The 21,109-nt window shown below is 41.4% G+C and overlaps 1 protein-coding gene across 7 annotated transcripts in view; it reads left to right on the top strand.

Moving 5' to 3' along the window:
* ENTREP2 (endosomal transmembrane epsin interactor 2) overlaps window positions 1-21,109 on the top strand; it is a 376,956-nt gene that overhangs the window by 125,511 nt on the left and 230,336 nt on the right. For 4 of the 7 annotated variants that reach the window (XM_073303685.1, XM_073303683.1, XM_073303687.1 and 1 more), the window contains exon 2: window positions 2,202-2,258. The exons of the other annotated variants lie outside the window; for them this stretch is intronic. In XM_073303685.1, coding sequence (XP_073159786.1) covers window positions 2,202-2,258 — 57 coding nt within the window. The remainder of the gene's footprint in view (window positions 1-2,201; window positions 2,259-21,109) is intronic. 7 annotated transcript variants of the gene reach the window in all.

Here is a 21,109-nt window from a genome sequence, read left to right as displayed (position 1 = left end):
GCATCCTAAGATCACATTAGTTCCTTTGGCCATAGCATCCGCCTGGGAGCTCACCTTCAGCTGATTATTCACTATGACCCCTGTCATAAATATAAAGGGAAGGGTAAACCCCTTTGAAATCCCTCCTGGCCAGGGGAAAGCTCTTCTCCATCTCCTCCACATGCTTCCTCTCTTTTTCCTTCTCCTCCTCCACATGCTTCCTCTCTTTTTCCCTCTCCTCCTCCACATGCTTCCTTGCCTCCATTTCCCTCTTGTGGGCAGCCTCTTGGTGTTGTTCTGCCTCCCTTTCTTGTTCCTTCTTCAGCTGCATGAGTTCTATCTGTCTTTCATGTTCCCTTTGTTTTTCCTCAGCCTGAAATTTGGCTAATTCCAGCTGTAGTCGAGCTGAGGATTTGGCCATTCTAACCTCTCTGTTTTTAACTAACTTTACACCCGAGGTTTAGAAATAAACAAACAAAACTTGGCTGTAAAATTTTGCTGTGCTGGAATAGAATACCTATTCTCTGATAGTGATTGTCAGCCTACAGAAAAAGACAATTCCCTTGTCTCTGCTCTGGGCCCAAATTAAAGCAAAAAACCTCCAACTACTTGGAAACCTGCTTACCCAGCCCAAAGAAAAAAAAAATTCTTTTCAAACCTGTGCTCCTTGTAAAACAAAAACAAAAAATCAAAATCCTAAAAAAAACCCTGCCACTTTTGTCTCCAGGCAAATGGGTAGAGCACACCCCCCCCCTATTTACTTTTAGGAAGAAAAGAAAAAAACACCTCTGGGTTGGAAGACTGTGAATTTCCCTGCAGGAGTTAAGTACCCTGCCTCCAGGCAAAGAAAACCTGCAATTCACAAGATAATCCCCTTTTGTCTCTGCTTGGCCACAAAGCAGAGAGAAACCAAGCTGCTTTCAGTTTCAAAGCTGCTTTCTGGACTTTCTTTCCAAAGAAAAAAAAATTTCCTTTTTAAAATCTGTATTTCTAGTTCAAAAAATCTCAACTGGATCTCAAATGATTTCAGGTTAATCCCACCACTGTGCCACCATGTCAAGGTTCCTCCCCCACTCTGAACTCTAGGGTACAGATGTGGGGACCTGCATGAAAAACCTCCTAAGCTTATCTTTACCAGCTTAGGTCAAAACTTCCCCAAGGTACAAAATATTACCCCCGTTATCCTTGGACTGGCCGCTACCACCACCAAACTAATACTGGTTACTGGGGAAGAGCTGTTTGGACGCGTCCTTCCCCCCAAAATACTTCCCCAAAACCTTGCACCCCACTTCCTGGACAAGGTTTGGTAAAAAGCCTCACCAATTTGCCTAGGTGACTACAGACCCAGACCCTTGGATCTTAAGAACAATGAACAATCCTCCCAACACTTGCACCCCCCCCTTTCCTGGGAAATGTTGGATAAAAAGCCTCACCAATTTGCATAGGTGACCCAAACCCTTGGATCTGAGAACAATGAAAAAGCATTCAGTGTTTTACAAGAAGACTTTTAATAAAAAATAGAAGTAAATAGAAATAAAGAAATCCCCCCTGTAAAATCAGGATGGTAGATATCTTACAGGGTAATTAGATTCAAAACATAGAGAACCCCTCTAGGCAAAACCTTAAGTTACAAAAAGATACACAGACAGAAATAGTTATTCTATTCAGGACAATTCTTTTCTCAGCCATTTAAAGAAATCATAATCTAACACATACCTAGCTAGATTACTTACTAAAAGTTCTAAGGCTCCATTCCTGTTCTGTCCCTGGCCAAGACGACTACAGACAGACACAGACCCTTTGTTTCTCTCCCTCCTCCCAGCTTTTGAAAGTATCTTGTCTCCTCATTGGTCATTTTGGTCAGGTGCCAGCGAGGTTACCTTTAGCTTCTTAACCCTTTACAGGTGAGAGGAGCTTTCCCCTGGCCAGGAGGGATTTCAAAGGGGTTTACCCTTCCCTTTATATTTATGACAACCCCCAAATATTTTTCAGAGTCACTGCTTCCCAGTGTAGAGTCCCCATCCTGTAAGTATGGCCTACATTATTTGTTTCAATGGCCTATCTTGTACTATTTACTTTCTAGTCCCAGCACTTTTGGAAACCAATCACTTGTCTTACAGTTTGTTTGTGTATTGTTGTTTTTCTTAAAAGATACTGTTACTTTTTTTAGGTGTTAGTATAAAATCTGTCTCTCTTTGCTGACCCTTTTCACGTGATTTCAGGTGCTGTTGTCAGGATTGATTGGCGTTGTCTCATGGAAAAGGCCTCTCTCACTTGTGGTAAGTGATATTGCTTTCTTAGTCAAGTCAGGCAGTTCCTTGACCTGCAATGGATGTTAAACATTTGAAACTAACATACTTAAGAACTGTGTACATCTCATCGCTTTTCTCATTAGGCATTTGTGTAACTAGTTTCAGTAGCTTTGTGTTGTGGGTTTGAACCCATTGAGTTTTCACTTTGAGTTTGGGGTCCAGTTTTGCTCAAATCTCAAAGTAAAACTGAGTCAAAACCTCCACCAGGTTTTTTTTACATCAGGCAAGTTGCACATTTCACATTCAATGCAAACCAAAAACCCAATTTAGATTTGCTCAAAATTTTAGTGAAATTTAATTTGCAACTTATCTTGAGCCCAGTAGGCGTCAACTACTTTACAATTTTGTTTTGAACATTCACACAGGTCTCGTGTGGTATCCTCAGAAATTGTTATTTCTGTGTAGAATAATAAACGTTTGGGGCACACAGAGAAATTTTTACATCAGAACATTAATGAACTTGTAACTTTCAAGCTATATCCCCACCAATATCCCCAGAATATTACATATTCTCGTAGAAGAAGACTTAAAAGAAGACTAAAAAGATACCTTTCAGCTATTTTATTGGTTTGTCTGGTCTAGTTAATGTCCCCAATAAGTAAAATAATGTCTTGCTAGTATTATTTTAAAAGAGGCTTTGTTATACCACATGCTAATTATGAATTGAATGGTTCTCATTACATATATTCATTAAAGAACCAATAAAGAGATGTGGGACTGTTTTCATCTTTAACACATTTACTATAGAATCATGGACTTTAGTAAAAAGGACCACGTTGCATACCTCTCCCTGGTTATGACCTAAAATTACATTAATCATAAAAGTTGCTGTTATTAACTAAAGAAAATAAGTGTTTTGAACATATTCTTTTTGGAAATTTATTTCCATTTAACTGATAAACATTAGGTATTATTTGTCATCGTGTTAAAGCATGGTACAGGGAACCAATGAAGCTTTCTCATGTTCAAACAGGATATATCCAACCAATATTGAATAGTATTCATTTTTTATCCTTTAGATAATAATTCAGCAAGCCGAGTTTGCTGATGAGTTTAAAAAACATTTAGTAGTCCTCACTTTATCCATTTTGGATTAGTAGCCTCGGCTGAATAATTTATCATATTTCAACTTGTCAAGCAGACGATTGAGTATGAATGAATATCTAGAATATAGATATTCTCTCAACAAAAAGAGCTACCAAAATGTTTCATGGAGCCTATCCATTAATTGGATATACTTAGGGACATTCACTTAGGAAAAAAGGATTTATTTGCCAAGAGCAAATTAAAGCAAAACCTTGAACACTTTTGACTTTAGGCTACAACACTTTAGACAGAAACCAAATGCGCTTCTAGTCCTGTGTTGTACATTAAAATTTCCTAACATAACATATATAATGTGAATATTGTATTGAAATCCGAGCACTTGAAACAAAGGAGCTGTGTTGGGGGTTCTGTTTGTTTGTGACAGCAAAGGGAAAAAAACACGTTTTATTGACAGTAATATAGCCATTAACAAACCTGTGATTTGTTGATAAGTCAGATTATTTTATTACTTTTTCCTTATGCTTGCAAAGGATTGAGATGGTTTTGATATTACTGAATTGAATGATTTTGCTGTTTGTGTTAACTCTTTCTAAATTTGAGCAGCAGTAGAAACCAGACATCTGTGTTGCACCAAAATAACTCTCTATTATTTTGGCTACTTTGTTGCTCTTTCAATATATAGTTAAATTCTTTAAACGTTTCAAAATCAGATTTTCCAAATTGTGCATACATTATTTGTGTGTAATTACCATGGTTATTAATGCAATTGTGTATGCCAAGTTACTGAGTATGCATTTGGCATACAGGGGTTGTACAAACACAATTCTGCAACTGTGAGCTTCTGTTTTCTGTTATCATTTGATGCTCTGGAAGCTTGTAAGAGTATTATTCCTCTCCAAAATATTTATTTAATGCTAAGGGTTAACACTGTATTTTTCTTTGTGTTTTGGTTTAACTCATGGGCTTTTTAAAAAAAGTTTACTCTTGAACAAGCATTTATGTAAGTAGGCTCCACTGCAATAGTTTTTATTGTACTGGGTATTTATTATCTTATTATTATGTAATTAGCACTGCTAGTAGATGTAGAACATGTTTTAAATCTTAATTTAATATTTTGTGTGCATAATCAGTGCAGATATATACTTTGTTAACTTAGCTTCTTCTTCGAGTAGTGCCCCATGCGTGCTCCACTGTAGGTGTGTCTGCCCTGCGCCTATGATTGAAGTTCTTTGGTAGCAGTGTGTGTTCGGCTCACACATATGCTCTCCCTCTCTCTTTTTCTGCCTTGAGGCTAATTAACATTGCATGCATGAACCACCCTCAGTTCCTTCTCAACTGCCCTTGGCCAGATACAGCTAATAGCAGTCTTTCTCTTACCTTAACATTCAGTTTTGTTAGCTGCTCTTACAGTTTCCATTCAATGTTCAATGTTTTTCAGTTTTATAAGGTTTCCATTAGTTTCCCCCCTGTTTAAAACAAATAGAAACAAACACACATCTTTAACACACACACCGCCGAATCCCCCAGGCATGTCTAGCTCTCCTTGGTACCAGCGAGTCAACACCGACAGACCCTGAAGGTACCGATCACCACAGTACCGCAGAAGTTCTGATTTTCCAGCAATCTTATGGTCACCAGGACTCCAGAATCCCTGTTGTGTGGTACCAGGGCCTCAGTACCCAACATGTCTTGATCCCTGGAATCGCAGAGGGGCATTCACCTCCAGTCTCCTTATCAGCTCCACCACATTCCAGCCAGGACTCAGATAGTTAGAACCTTGCGCGGATATCTATGGATATAAATCAGTATCTGCAGAACCGCAGTGGTAAAAGGAGCAGAATATGGGGCCTCCACTCCCGGGAGCTAGCGCCTCGCGTCAGCAGCTACTCTGCTGTGGCTGTACCACCCGCAGCTCCGCTCCCAACGCTGCCCCTGTCCCTTCCACACAGCTGTCTGCATCTCCTGTCCGGGGGCATGTGCGCTGCTTGAACGACCAGAGACAGCTGCTGGTGAGCCTGGTGCCCACCCCAGTGAGGGAGGGAAGGGCTGGGGACAGTACAGTCACACCGGAGGAACTGCCAGCTTGGGGCGCTGACTCTTGGGGGGTGGCAGCCCCAAGTTCTGTTCATTTCAGCGCTGTGGTTCCCAGATCAGCCCTGAGGTTCTGTGGATACCAGTTTATGTACGGGTAGTGACCAAGATGATGTCCTTTCACAACCTTTACACGATGGCCCAGCTTTGCACCAATGAAGGCCTTCCCAATCTCACCATCAGTCTGAGCCTTAGCCCTGTGGGTATGACCACCTGTGGATACTGCCACCTGTGCCCTTCCTCCCACCCCAGTAGCCATACTGGGATCTATGGGTGGCATACAGGCACTTAACTTTGCAGGCATCTATTGCCTCCTACCGTGAGTGTCTCCTACAGCCTCTATGTCCAAGCCCCAGAACCTTGAGAGGAAACATTTGAGGAACAAGAGGCCAGCCTAGGAGAGGAGGCTACCCCATCAACCAGCATCTCCTACTCTTCCTCAGATTAGGCGGAGATGCCTCCACCACCGTCCATAGGGGACAACAATTAGAGGCCCAGGGACACACATATACCTACAGCACCCATAGGGGGAGACATCTCGAAGAACCATCATGACTGCACAAGGTGGATAACTTCCTCTTTTAAGTTGTTCCAGGATCTCACAAAAAGGGTGGCAGGCACACTACAAATTCACCTTGAGGAGATTAAGATCCACAAGTTGCTGGATATATTGTGCACATCCTATTGATAATAGACCTCCCAGTTAACAAGGTGCTCCTGGATCCTGCTAAGGTCATTTGGCAAACTCCAGCCTCTATCACACCAACATGCAAAAGGGACAATAAAAAGTATTTATGTACCCTCCAAGGATTCAGAATTCCTCTTCTCACATCCCCCACAGAACTCTATTGTTGTGGATGTGGTGAACTCACGTGGCCAACAACATCATGCTAAGGTCATCCCTTGTGATAGGGATCAGAAAAGGTTAGATCTATTTGGCCAAAAGTCATATTCCTCGGCAACTTCACAATTCCAAATTGTAAATTACCAGGCCTTAATGACAAAATAAGATCACATGAACTACGGCAAACTCCATATATTTATTGACCTTCTGTCAGAAACTCAATGGGAACAGTTTCAGACTAACATACATTAGGGACAGCTAGTGGTGAGAACGGCGCTCCAGACCTCACTGGATGCTTTGGATACTGCAGGCCATTCGGTGTCAGTGATGTTAGTGATTTGTCAGGTATCATGGCTACACCTCTTGGGATTGCCAAAGGAGGTGCAGATGACGGTCAAGGACCCTCCCTTTCAAGAGCTCCAAACTGTTTGCAGATAAGACCAGTGCATCACTCCATACCCTCAAAGACTCTAGGGCCACACTACGCTCGCTCTGGATCTACACATTGGGACAGAAAAGGAAATCCAGTCCTCCATCATCCCATAGATTCTGACTAGCTTAGTACCCACCACTGCAACACTACTATGAATCGAAGTGAAAGATGCCTAAGATTCAGAGGCATAAACCATCAGCCTCTGAATCCCAACCCTCTATTTCGAAAGATCAGTTTTGATGCTTTGGTCAAGGGCCCAAGACACCTGTCACATCATCAGCTGCAACCTACAGACCTTTCACATTCCTTTGGATGTTGCCTTGCTCTTTTCCTCCAGAATTTGAAGAAAGTGGTTTCTGACAGATAGGTCTTGGAGATTATCTCCAATGGGTATTCTATCCACTTCACCTCCCTTCTCTCCCACCCTTCTCCCTGTCCCTCTTCAGGGACGAAACTACTAAGACAGGAAACAGATCACCTCCTGTGCCTGGGAGCCTTAGAACCCATTCCTGTACACCTCAGAGGCAAGGCTTCTATTCTCGATATTTCCTGATCCCCAAGAAAAAAGGAGGGTGGAGACCCATACTGGATGTAAGAGCGCTGAACAAATGTGTGAAGGCACAAATGTTCAAGATGGTCACACTAGCAGCTATTATCCCATCTCTAGAACAGGGAGATTGGTTCTCGGCCCTTGACCTTCCAGATGCCTTCTTTCATATATCGATCCAGCCATCCCACAGGTGATTCCTCAGGTTTACCTTCGGTCAGGACCATTATCAGTACAGAGTACTTCCCTTTGGCCTCTCCACCACACGCAGAGTATTCTCCAAGGTCCTCTCTGTAGTAGCAGCTTACCTATGTACCTGGGAATCATGATTTACCTTAATTGGATGACTGGCTTCTCAGAGCCCTCTCCTTCGAAGATCCTCTTTGAGACACGCAAAGGACTATATATGTCTTCATGCATTAGGGTGCACAAATCAGTGCCTGAAATCAACCTGACTCCAGTGCAGTGCTTGGAGTTCATAGGTGCCTATATCGACTCATTACAAGTGAGGGCACTGCTTCCACAATACAGGTTTCACACTCTATCCAGTCTCATAGAGACCGTTCAGGCCAGCCTATATACACCATCCAGACATTGCCCCAGTTTCTCTGGCACATGGCAGCATACATGTTTGTGATATGTCATGCCAGACTACACATGCGGTGCCTGCAGGCATGGCTCAGGTCTGTCTATGTACCAAACAGAGACAGACTAGACAAACTTCTGTCAATGCCCTTCAGGGTCAAAGACTACCTGGATTGGTGGAAAGGCCCTATGAATGTATGCATGGGGGGTCCCATTCACACAATCCCACAAATATTGCTTCTAGCCTGGGTGCATCCCTAATAGGCTCGGGAGCCTATCTGAACAACCACAAGGTTCAGGGCAAATGGTCCCCCATGTAGTCGTCCCTTCATATCAAACAGTCTTGATGTACTTCTATACAAATTACCTCAGTATCCTCCTCCCACCCTGTCATGCTAGACTACATACTGGGTCTCAACAGGGCAGGGCTATCCCTCAGCTCACTCAAAATACATCTTGTGACCATAACAGCCTTCCACCAGCACATTGAGGGTTATTCAGTCTTTACTCACTCAGCAACAAAGATTCCTCAAGGGCATAGGGTACCTCTTCCCTCAATCCAGACGCTCCACGCTGACGTGGGACCTGAATCTAGTTCTAAGGAGTCTAGCTAGACCATCTTTTGAACTATGGCCACGTGTTCTCTTGCACATATATTAGTGAAGATAGGAATCTTAGTAGCTATCACCTTGGCTAGGAGGATAGGAGAAATAGCGGCATTAATGGTGCACACGCACCCTTTCACGATTTTCTTTAAAGACAAGATAACTCTCAAACCACACCCAAAATTCGTTCCCTAGGTGACTTCATCTTTTCACATGAACCAACTCATTCATCTTCCCACATTTTACCCAAAGCCTCACTGTGATAACAGGGAAACTATAATACATATGCTTGATGTTAGGAGAGCCTTGGCCTCCTATTTGGATAGGAAGAAGGCCTTTAGGAAATCTCCCAAGCGCTTCCTGTCAATTGTGGAAAGATCAAAAGGCACAGTAATATCTGCTCAGAGACTCTCTAAATGTGTCTTGAATCGTATTAAGCACTTGTGGTGGGGTGGCTGCCCTACCCTATGAGAAAAAGGGCTGGAACAGGCCAGAGAAGCTGCACAGACCAGCAGCCAATCGACAAAGGCCTGTAGAGAGCCAGTCAGGGCCGGGCTGGGTCCTATATAAAGACTGCCTAGCAGAGGAGAGGACAGTCTCTCCCTGGCTAGCAAGGGAGGAGGACTGGCTCCTGAGGTAGCACCTTAGACAGAGCAGTGCTGGGCAGGCTTGGGGAAGCAGAGGAGAGCTCCGGCCCAGTTACCTGCCAGGCTATGGCCTCTGCTAGAAAGGGTCGAGAAGGTGCACTGGGCCAAAGGGGAAGTAGCCCAGGGAAGATAGGCGGTCAAGAGGGGAAAGTAGGAGGGTAGAGAGAGGCTGCTGCTAGAGGGTCCCAGGGTCGGGACCCAGAGTAGCGGGTGGGTCCCCCCTTACACTGCACCTGGCCACAGAGGAGTGTGGCCAAGACAGACTGCAACTTGCCCCTGAGACGAGAGGCTAGACATTGGGATTGTGGTTGGCCACAGAGGCAGGTGCAAGCCGAAGGACAGTCGTTACTACCCCTCCCCGCCCAGAACGGGGTGAGACTGGAGTAGTGGGCACTGCCGGAGGGCAGTGTCCTGAAGCGGACACCACCGAGCAGGGAGCAAGGCGGTTCCCAAGCAGATGACGGGTGAGTCACCATGCGCAGAGGGTGCTCCACAGCTGACGAGAGCTAATTTCCGGAGCAGCTAGTAGGAGGCGTCTGGTGGTGGTGAGTGGAGACCCCATCAGACTGCTGCTATTGTGCTCGTAATTTGGTACCTCCACCTGGAATCCATACACGTTCCACAAAGTCAGTTTCCATCTCGGTCACCTTCATTAAAGATGTTCCCAGTCCAGAAATCTTCAGGGCAGCAACCTGGGCATCTGCTCATACTTTTGCAGAACACTATGCAGAACAAGAGACTCCTCTTCTGATGCCATTGTTGTCTCCACTGTATTGTCGTCCTTAACAGACTCGACTCTGAAGCCCCAACCCTCCATTGGAGATACTGCTCCGGAGTGACCATAGAGGAGAATCCATAGGGACATTACTTGAAGAAGAAGAAGTTACTCACCTTGTGCAGTAATGATGATTCTTCAAGATCTGTGTCTGTATTGGTGCTCCACAACCCACACTCCTCCCCTCTACTTCGGAGTTCTTGTTAGTGACTCTGCGATAGAGAAGGAACTGAGGGTGGTTCACCCATGCAGTGTTAATTTGCCTGGAGCAGAAAGAATGCATGTGTTGGCCAAATGGACACTGCTACCAAAGATCTCTGATCAGAGGCACCGGGCGCAGATACACCTAAAGTGGCGCACCCATAGGGGGACACATCTCGAAGAACCATCATTACTGCACAAGGTGAGTTAGTTCTTTTATATTTGTCACTACATACTACATATCAGTATGTGTTTTATGTATCTTACAGTTACTGAAATGGATTTCCATTCAACAGAATGAAAAGTTAGATTCGCTGGTTTTGGTTTGGGGTTTTTTTTCCTTTTTGTTTTCCTTAGACTGAGCACTGATTCCATTATTTTTCACTCTGCTCCTCTGTTGAGTACAAATATTCTGGGCATAGTGCAGTCAAAGAAGAATATCAAGGACCTTTTCATAGTTTCATCTGCATTTTCCTGTTTTGTTCTCATTGGTGCCATGTTGATCAGAGTATAATCTAAGAAGCTAATTTAAAAACCATATTTTCTCTACATTAATTTATTTTCATTAGAACAGCTGAGGAAACTATCTAAGCCACTGAGAAATGTCTACAATAATCATCTAACTATGAATTGTTTCAGATATGTTCTGTTCTATTTTATTCTTGTTACTCCCTTCCCCATGGAATAGTACTGTAGATGCCAGTCCCATCTATGTAGCAGCTGTTTTCATAGTTCATCTGTAAGAGCTTTTAACTTCATGTACAATAGTACATTCTCTCTACAGGCAGTAGTTGCAAACTATATGAATTATAATAACCTTTGACATGAATTCTAAAACATCTGTAGGGTTTTCTCTCCAAATCTCAGAAATAGAATCAAATGTAACTTTATGATGTTATCAAAAATCTGTGCAAGTAAAAGGTTAATACAATTTAATGTAAGTGTATTAGTGCTTAAAATTTATTCAGAAAATTCATTATAGATCCACTTTGGGGCTCATTATACTCAAGATCATGACCTTCATCTAAATGAACATACATCTCTTAGCTGATCATATTAAAACTAGGTTCTTCGTTCTTTAAAAACTGACACGGTATGAAATATGTAAAATACTCAAGGTAGGATTCTCTTGTACTAGTAAAATAGTTTGAGTATTTTAAAAAAAGTGAAAACTAAAACCCTGTTTATTAACTCAGTGTACTATTTCTACTCTAAGTTACCAGTCAGTAAGAAAAAGAGTGTAAATGGAAAACTGACATAAAAGAGCACTTATTAAAATATACAGCTAGAAACTCAAAGATAAAAAAGAAAATGTCAGGACCCAGTCAAAACCAGAAGCAAATAAGAATGTTGATTTGTAGAATTGTCTTGTCCCTCACAGTGTAGAAACCATTGTGAATGTAAGTGTTCCTAAAAGCACTCCCAGCTTCTAATAGTTTGTACTCCTTTAATTTTGGATATAATCGGTTGTACCAAATTTTTGGCAACAGCAGAGTAGACCTGCTTTTTGGCCACACCACAATGTCAACACCACAATCATGGCACAGTAGATTAATTCATTTTACAGATTGTATTCAATAGTTTGGCATTTTATGATGCATCCAAAAGTGAGTCCCAACATTTATACTAGAATAAGGTGCATTTAATAATGGAGTTCAATTAATCAATGCAATTACTGATGTATTTGCATCAATTCTACAACATTCTAAAAAGCCTTTGGAGACAGCCTATCTTGTAGCATTATGTTTATAAATATTACTAAACACTGAGTACAAAAGCTTTTGGGACTTCAAGATCACATTTCATAAGCTGTCTTTGATAATAACATGTCCCTTCTTTATACTTGTAAGACACTACAGCCTTCTTTGTGGGTAAAACAATGTAGTTGTAGACATTGATACTGGCTGTCTGTCTGTCTGCCATTGCCATCATTGTATCTTCTTTCTTATAAAGTGTATGGATTGATATTTTTACTATAAAATTAATGCAGCATGAAAATATTTTGGCAGATGTGTATTTTTAAAGATAAATACCATATTCACAACAAATAATGTGGATAACTTTTGCATGGCTGGGAATGGTTGGAAATATTCATTTAAAGTATAGCATATTTTAATCTTGTCAAGTGTGAGTATACTGAATTTATAACTCCATTATTGTCTATTGGATACACATATTTACTGCAGGATTCAGATCAATAGGTACTCTTTAATTACATAAATTGTGTAATGTTAAAAAGAATTGTTGTTAATCAACATTACTACCAGAGTGGTGTAATTCTTGTACCGTACTAAGTTACTTCTCTTCATTTTTTTCTATGATTCTAGATAAGCCAAAGACCTTGGTTCAAATTCAGCCCTGTTTTAACATCATCATCTTAAATAGAGTTACACCAGGGATGAATCTGACATGTTATATGGAAGATTTTTTTAAACTGTATTGCAATGAAGAAGTTTATTTTCCTTACCTGCAAAATATTTTTCTTTCTTTACTAACTTCCTTGTTCTTTCCTCAGGTCTATGTAGTGTGTTAGTTAGGAAAAATCATTAATACATACATGCATATATGTTAGTAAGGAAAAATCATTCATACATATGTTCCTTACTAACACACTATATAGACCTGAGGACAGAATAAGGAAGTTAGTGTGTGTATGTGTATATAAAAATACATGATAGCTGGAATCTAAACAAAGTTTAACCCAAAGATTCATTAAATTCAGAAGCTATTAGATTAAAAAAAGGGGGGCAATTACTATAATAAAGACACAGCTCTAGAAAAAATTACTGCTGAAAAAGTATACGATATATGTGTAACTGTCCATAGCACAATTAATATTAAATATATTACCAGCAATACAAATTAATAGTATACACAACATGCTGAGTTATATTAATTGAGAATAAACCTCCTAAACAATTTTTGAGCACGTCTTTTACTGTTACCAACAAAAATATTTGGATGGGAGGCTTTGGGATTGTGCTTCTCCTTTTCATAACTCAGATTTCTTTTTTAAAGGTATAGATGACACATTGTATCTTTGACTAATTTAGGATCATAGATCAATGACTTATAATGCAGAACGGTTTAAAGTGCTTTGGGCCAAGTGCAGGACAGTGTCTTATAACATAGACCATGACTTCCCTCTCACACGAACTGCAAAGTGAGGAAAAAATTGATCAGCTATGTTTTTTCTGGGTGTTGTACTCTAATAAGCAATATCTGCTCATCTAGCAAGGAAAATCTACATCCACATATATGACTGTAATTTATTTTTGTAATATTGTTTGTAAGATAATTTAGGAGTGGCTCTCCGCATCCTAGTAAACTGCCAGAACAACCCTGGGTTTCTGAAAATATGGGCATCCCCACTTTAATGAATGCCAGCTATAATTTACTGTTAACCAAATCCTGACCCTTGTGTATCTACAAACTATATTCCCCATTCCCTTGACATGCACCAAAAAAATCTATTCGGTGGCATGGACAGTGGAGCCCACAGTTCTGCTGCCTTTCAGTCCTACAATGGATCTTCTGGAGGAAAATATTGGCTAAAGTAAAAAATGCATCTTTATCATTTGTATAATTTTCTAGGCATACGTAGATTATGGGCCAGTTCTTGTACAGCAGTGTGTATTGGAGCAACTCCATTGATTTTAATGGAGGTGCTTCCAATTTAGGCTGGTGAACGAATGATAGCCATTGCTGAGGTGCCAGTAGCATCCCTTACAAAGTCTTGATACATCAGAATAGCACAAGAAAGTAAAACAGACTGTAGATGGTCCTGTACATGTAAACAAATGGAGACAGACAAATGGGTTTGGAGCTGGCAGCAATGAACCACAAAAGCTGACACATATCAAAGGGGAATGACAGTAAACAAATGAGGCCAAAATAAGGCCAAACTGAAGCAAATTAGTGAAGCTAATGAATATCTATGAGGCAGTCAATATACCAAAAAAAAAAAAAGGGGGCGGGGGAGCTGACAAATGAGTGGATGGAGTACAGGAAAAGACAAATATGGCTAACAAATTATAAACAAACAGTGCTGGCACATCAGAATACCTAGAAAAGTCTGACAAATGATAACTGAACAATTGGTGAATGACAATAATGGAAAAAGCTGACAAATGCCAAATTAAAAAGAATGCAGCTGATAAATGATGAACGAAAATGAGAAACAGTAAAGGAATGGAAGTGGGTGGTCAGCATATAGGATATATCATGTATCTATTTTTTACTGCAATTTTTGTAGTAATTTTTGCTCCTTTTTCAGTCTCCTAAGAAAGTTCTGAACCCTTTGATGCTTGACTTGAACAGATCATGCCTGTCCTCCATTTTCTATACTGGCTTTTTGTAGAATATAGAGTGAAATTCAAGGTCTTGATCTTTATCTTCACTTGGGCCACAAGATATTAGAAAGGTCACTTAAAGCTCGGAGATGCGCACTGGGACCATGGTCGACAGCTCTGCTAAGTGGGCATGATGTAGCAGCCGACTTCACAGTTATAGCTTATTTGTGCAAGAAACAAAGCATAGTACAGGGATGATGCAAGACTGGAATGAAGTAAGTTCTCCCAAAACTAAGAATCATCTCAAACGTAACCATCTTCTGCTTCAAGGGCAAGATACTTCTTTGGCTTTACTTTAACTAATTATAAGCACACAGGATTTTTTAAAATTATATGTAGATATTGCTATCCAAACAAAACACTACATTGTGCACACAATTTTTCCCCAGGGGAAAGAATGAACCATACATGGTAGAAGTTAGTCACATTGCTTAATGTGCTTAAAGACACTCATACTGTGGTGATGAGGATGGTATAAGAGCCTATGTAGGATAAAATGGATTCAAAACTAGAGTAAAAAAGTTTGCCTACCCCTTTGTTTGCTCAGAAAGAGGGCTCTGAGGAATTACACAGCTCTGAGCAATAATGTTATAGATACATGAACGTGTTCTGATGATAATGTTAACCATAAGAGTGAAGCTGAAGTGTTTCATAAGGTCTTCAGAACCCTGGCATGCATATAGCTTTATTCAGAGACTTTCTGACATGCTATGTGTTTTTGAAACAGAGCACAATACTCTGCGTGAGGACAAAATGTAGTTTTATTATAGTTGCATCTTAAAGGCCATCTTTGAGGTCTGTTGTCAGTAGAATATGCTGCTGTGCAGAAATATGTGTAGTTTTGTTCCCATGAGGGAAGGGAATGCTGCATGTCACTTTTGGAACAACTTCCTCAGGCTGATGTTCAGGACAACATTGACATGTCTTGGGGTATGCCTTCACTGCTGTGTTATCTTGAGTTATTTCTCTGGAGTCAGAGTAGCCACATTGTGAGATAACATTCAATCTGCTATGTCCACACTGGTGCTGCACTCACTCAAGACTTTTCTGAGAGTTTGTCTTCACTACAGGCTAAATCGGCGCTGCTGCAATTGATGCAGCAGCACTGATTTAGTCGGTCTGGTGAAGACACAGTAAGTCAGCGGGAGAGCGCTCTCATGTCAACCTGAGTACTCCACCTCAACAAGAGGAGGAAGCTATGTTGGCAGGAGAGCGTCTCCCACTAACCTAGTGTGGTGTAGACACCATATTAAGTCGATTTAAACTACGTTGACTTAAATTACGTAAGTTATGTAATTTAACTAGCATAACTTACATTGACTTAACCCTCTAATGTAGACAAGGCCAGAGTTTATCCCATGGTTCTTTTCAATTCACTAAGCTGAGCTGAGCTGCTCTATGAATTCTGTGCAAGTTAATTTTGGGGTGAATTAGTCTGTCCTTTCTGGGCATATGAGGGAATTGTGGGAAGAAATTGGAGAACTAGTGGCACTCAAATAGAGCTAGCCTGCTCCAGGCTGCAGAGTGGTCATGTTAACAGCTGATGAGTTGTGCTAACTTAAGTGTTAGTCTGTATCCTAGCCTTTAACTCAAGTAACAGCATTGCCTCTCTCAAGTTAAGCGTGTTTATTATGTGGAAGGGACTTGAGTTAGAGTGAACTCTTGAGTTACAACTCGAGTTAAGTTTGCAGTGAAGACAAGACCTTGGAGGCAACGTTTCCATTTCTGAAATGTTGTTTACTTCAATGTGAGTTTCTTCATACGGGAAATGTGTAAAACAGGGACAAACAGGAAAAGAATCCTAAAATACCACCAAACTTTTTTTTTATATTTATATATATATATATATATATATATGAAGTCCTTCCTCTATGTGCATTTATTTATGAACTACTTTGATAGAAAAATGTGCTGAAAATGGAATAAAGTGATCTATCTCTCTATCTATAGATATATAGATAGATAGGTATAGATATAAAAATAATAGTTTACTTAGTTTGATTTCAGAATAACGATCTCGTATTGTGATAAGACTGTGACATCAGTAATTTAACATTCATAGTACAGATGAGAATAATATCTGTCACTGATTTTCTGTGTTCCCTGGGGTAAATCGCTTAGCCTTTGTGTTGCAGGTTCACCATCTCTAAAACAGGATTATGCTCACCTACATCACAGAAATTTTGTAAAGATTTGTTAATATTTGTACTGTTCTTTGAAGACAAAAATGTGAATTTCTTCTTGTGTTTGTACAGCACATGGTCCACATAAGTGGACCCTGACTCTGATCATAACCCTTGGACACTACTGTCATATAAAGGTTAAACATGTAATACATATTATTTTGCATACTCCAGGCCCCATTGGATATAATGCTGTGAGAGATGTCCTTGGCTTGTCTCAAATTTTTGAATGAAAGTACAGAACTCAATGCTCATGAAAGTATGTGATGATCAGTACAACTTATTATATCTGGTTGATATTGTGAAACTGTTCTGAAAATTGTTGTAATTGGTCAGTACATACACCAGGGAGGTTGGGTGGAACTGGGAGAAGTCACTTTCCCTAGCTTGTCTGTAGGGGACCAGGGGTTTAGAGCATGCAAAATTACCAGCAGCAAGAAAAAGAACCAAGTGCTGGTAATGGGACATATAAACTTGAGGGGCTCAGAAAGAGATATAGGAAGCTTTGGGCAGTAAGGGAAGAGCCGGGTATGCTGTCATAGCAGATGGGTGTAGAGGAGCTAGCTGTGGGACCAACCAAGATCAAAGAACACAATCTACCTTAAATTGGGGAGAGAGGTTCCGTCGTTCAGAAAACTGAAGCAGGGACAGATGTACTGGGTTTATTACACTTGGATTAATCTATTCATTTCTCAAGCTATTAAAGAAAGAAAAATGGTGTTTTAGAATCCTGTGCAAAGGGTGTCTGTCTGTTTGTTGTGTTACACCTATCAAATGCCTTGAGGAGTTAGCCTGTGGATCCACAATACCCACACAGAAGGAGTTCTGGGAGAGGATGTATTTAAGCTATGTCGGGAATCTGAGCTGTGAATATTGGCCCAGAGGTAGGCAGTTGCACTGTGAGATTACAGCTGTTGAAAGGTGCTGCTGCGTAGAGAATCTGCACCCTGGGATTGTGTCTGTGGACCTTCAGCTAGCGGGCAGTGCCTGGACTCAGTTCAGACTCTAGCAGCTTAAAGCACACAGGGTCCAGTGAGTTGGGTCCTCTTACAGCAGTCTGGTGAGTGCCCAAGAAGGGGACGTTTGGGTAGATTTGTGACAGAGTTTCACATTTGTAAGTTCTTACCATTTCTCTCACTATATGGGAATATAATTTTTATGATGTCTTTTTATGATGTACTGATGATGAATTTTTATGATGTACTGTGTCTGCAAGTGGGACCTCAGTGAAACTTGCTCCAGAAACTACAAACTTCAAATCCAAATGGAAAGTAGGTTTTCAAGCGGAGCATTAGATTCTACTCCTGTACTAGGCCAATGCAGGTTATGTCATGTTGCCACAGGTCAATGGAGGAGGATTCTCTCTCTCTCTCTCTCTCTCTCTCTCTGTTCCCAGCATTCAGTGAAGCCCTGAGTCATGGTTAGAGCCTTATGGTGCCTCTTCTGTTCTTAGAGGCTTTTCCCTTTTTCTACTGAGGTAACTTCTACTTCAGTAAGCAGGCCACTGTTCCCCTGCAACTCTGTTTCCCATTGTGGGAGTGAAGAGCAACCAATGAAATAAGGTGGCTCCTAGCTGCATCTCCCGCACTCTTCCTTTGGAAGGATACAGGGAACGGGAGGGGGACAGAGCTGAGGACCAGCCTATTCCCCACACAAAAGGGAAGAGATGTCCATCCTTACTCTACTCCTGTAGCAGTTGCTGGGAGCACTGCAGAAGCAATTGAAGGACAAGAGCACAAAGGAAGATAAAGGCTTCCTTTCTCTGGTGAGGATGTGGCTGTTTCCTCTTCACACCTGTGACATTGGCAGCAGCAAACCTATCTTTGCCCCCTAGAAGTATCAGCATCAGCAAGAAAATCATAGTTCTTGCCAAGTGTTGGGACGTGTGGCAATGGGATGAAGTTTTGCTTCGCCATTGGCCCAAGGATCATAGGCACCAACTCCATGGGTGCTCCGGAGCTGGAGCACCCAGGGGGAAAAATTAGTGGGTGCTCTGCATCCACCAGCCGCCAAGCTCCCCCCAACCGCGCCCCACCTCTTCCTCCTCCACCTCCTCCCCTGAGTGTGCCGCTTCCCCACTCCTCCACCAACCTCCCAGCAGTTGCTGCCACCAAACAGCTGTTTGGTGGCGTAGCGAGCTCTGGGAGGAAGGCGGGAGGAGCGGGAACATGGCGCACTCAGGGGAGGAAGCGGGGACGGGGCAGGGGGGGATTTGGAGAAGGAGTTGGAATGGGAGCAGGGACGGGTCAGAGTTGGGGCGTGATCTTCGGGAAAGGGGTGGGAGGGGGGCAGGGCAGGGGTGGAATCGGGGCGGGGCCCGGGGCAGAGAGGGGTCGAGCACCCACTGAGCAGAAGTCAGCACCTGTGCCAGGGATAGTGTACAGTTGTTCACACTGGCCCTATTCTGAGCAAGTGGTAATCCAGTAATTTTACCAGTTTGCACTGTGGCTCCCCACCATTAGTGTGGGTTAGTGAGGTGGTAAGTAGAGCTGGTTGGGAATTTTTCAGCAAAAAGCTTTTTAGTTGAAAAATGCCTATTGGTCAAAATGGAAACTATTTATGAAAAAGGTTTGACTCACCAAAATCGGAAAAAATATTGGAGGGGAAATACAAAATACTCAGAACAGTTAGCTTTGACATTTTCAAAATGAAAAGTTCTGGTTTTACAATTTAAAATAACTTTTCATTTTAAATATTAAGCTAATTAAACTACAAAAGTTTTAAAAGATCTCAACCAAAATGAAATATTTAAAAATTACGGAAATGAATGTTTTGACCCAAACTATTTTTTTTATTTTTCAGTTTTGAATATTTTAAATGTTTTGACTTTTCATCACTCCTTGAGGCTGGAAAAAATGTTGTTCTCTCAAATATTCCAGTGATGGGAAAACATCTCTTGCCTAGCTTGAGTTCTAACAAGTGAAAATGAAGCACTAGAGCTACAGTATATGGATATTGGACTTATGATTTGTTCAGTATTAACACAAAGCAAGTAGAAAATTACCCACCATCATAACAACATCCTACCTTCTGTGTTTTGCTGAATATTATATAGAATGGAGAATCCATTGAACCTTGGACTAAGGTCATTGCATGTAAATATATCCTAGATAGAATTGGAATAGTCTTACCTACTCACAGCTACTTTGAAAGAAAAAGAAACCTCTCCAAGCAGTGTTACATTCAGTAAGGAAATACAGCAGCATGGGACTGGTACCTAGATCACACCATACTATAAAGCAGTGTAAAGTTTACTCCTCATGTGTTTATCACAGATATTAACAAGTCATAAAAAACAAAATAACTCTGAGTAGACTATTTGTATGTATAACCAACTTAGCCTGAGACCAGTATAATAGTCCAAAACAGTCAGCTTCTAAGCTGCTGTAAGTTATCCTTTTCACTGAGCTTAAGAGGGTTATCAGTGGTGTTCACAGTTTGCACAGTTTGCTAGGTACATCAGTCAATTTTTATGAGACATGGCTTGTTCATTCCCCAGATAGTGGGATGACCCAAAAATTAGTCTTCAGAATGTCCAGGAAAACCATTCCAGTGAAATCTGATTTGGCAGTTGCAGAGGTGACACACGGCGCGGCGGGGAGTGGGGTCACTTGCTCCCCTAGATTTGCTGCTTGGCTTGTACAGCGCATGCTCACATGGCCTGAGCATGCTCAGTAACACTGCTGAAGCCGGCTGCCCTCACTCAGCCTCCCCTCTTCACTATCGGCTGGCACAGGTTGTCTCTGGGCCATTGTTCAGTATTGCCTATGAAATTAAAGATCTTGCAAAAGGAAGGAAATATTTAAGAAGTAGAATCACTAGTTTTTTTTAAACAGCTCATCTTTTTAAAATAAATTCTAGGTGGAAAGGTTTGTTTTCAAGATGCAAGGTTGATGCTCATGTATCAAACTGGTTCTGTTCCTTATTTCTGTGTTTGCACTTACTGTATAATAATCAGTTACTGAAAAAAATGTTGCCACTGAATGATTATGCTGTGAAATAGCCAATGCTTATTGATTATTTTCTAAGGCATAGTGTATCTGCTTCATTATTTTTTTCATTGCTGACATTAATGCCTGATAACTCTACTGCCTCATAGTACAAACTTCAGAGTAACAGCCATGTTAGTCTGTATTCGCAAAAAGAAAAGGAGTACTTGTGGCACCTTAGAGACTAACCAATTTATTTGAGCATAAGCTTTCGTGAGCTAAGCTTATGCTCAAATAAATTGGTTAGTCTCTAAGGTGCCACAAGTACTCCTTTTCATAGTACATAGTGCAACTGACATGGCCATGGACATGTGGCCAGGAGCACCTCGGACATGACGATGATGGCTACCAGTCCTATTGTACCATCTGCTGCCACAAAGCAAGGGGTTGCTACTGCTGTGTAGCAATGCAGTACCACGTCTGCCAGCACCCAGGAGACATACGGTGATGCGGGCTCCATGCTTGCCGTGGTATGGCGTCTGCACAGGTAACTCAAGGAAAAAGGCACGAAACGATTGT

The sequence above is a fragment of the Lepidochelys kempii genome, chromosome 10 (genome assembly GCF_965140265.1).
Source record: "Lepidochelys kempii isolate rLepKem1 chromosome 10, rLepKem1.hap2, whole genome shotgun sequence".
Classification (NCBI taxonomy): domain Eukaryota; kingdom Metazoa; phylum Chordata; order Testudines; family Cheloniidae; genus Lepidochelys; species Lepidochelys kempii.
The sequence above is the reverse complement of the archived record's forward strand: the minus strand, read 5'-3'. Positions and strand labels throughout refer to the sequence as shown.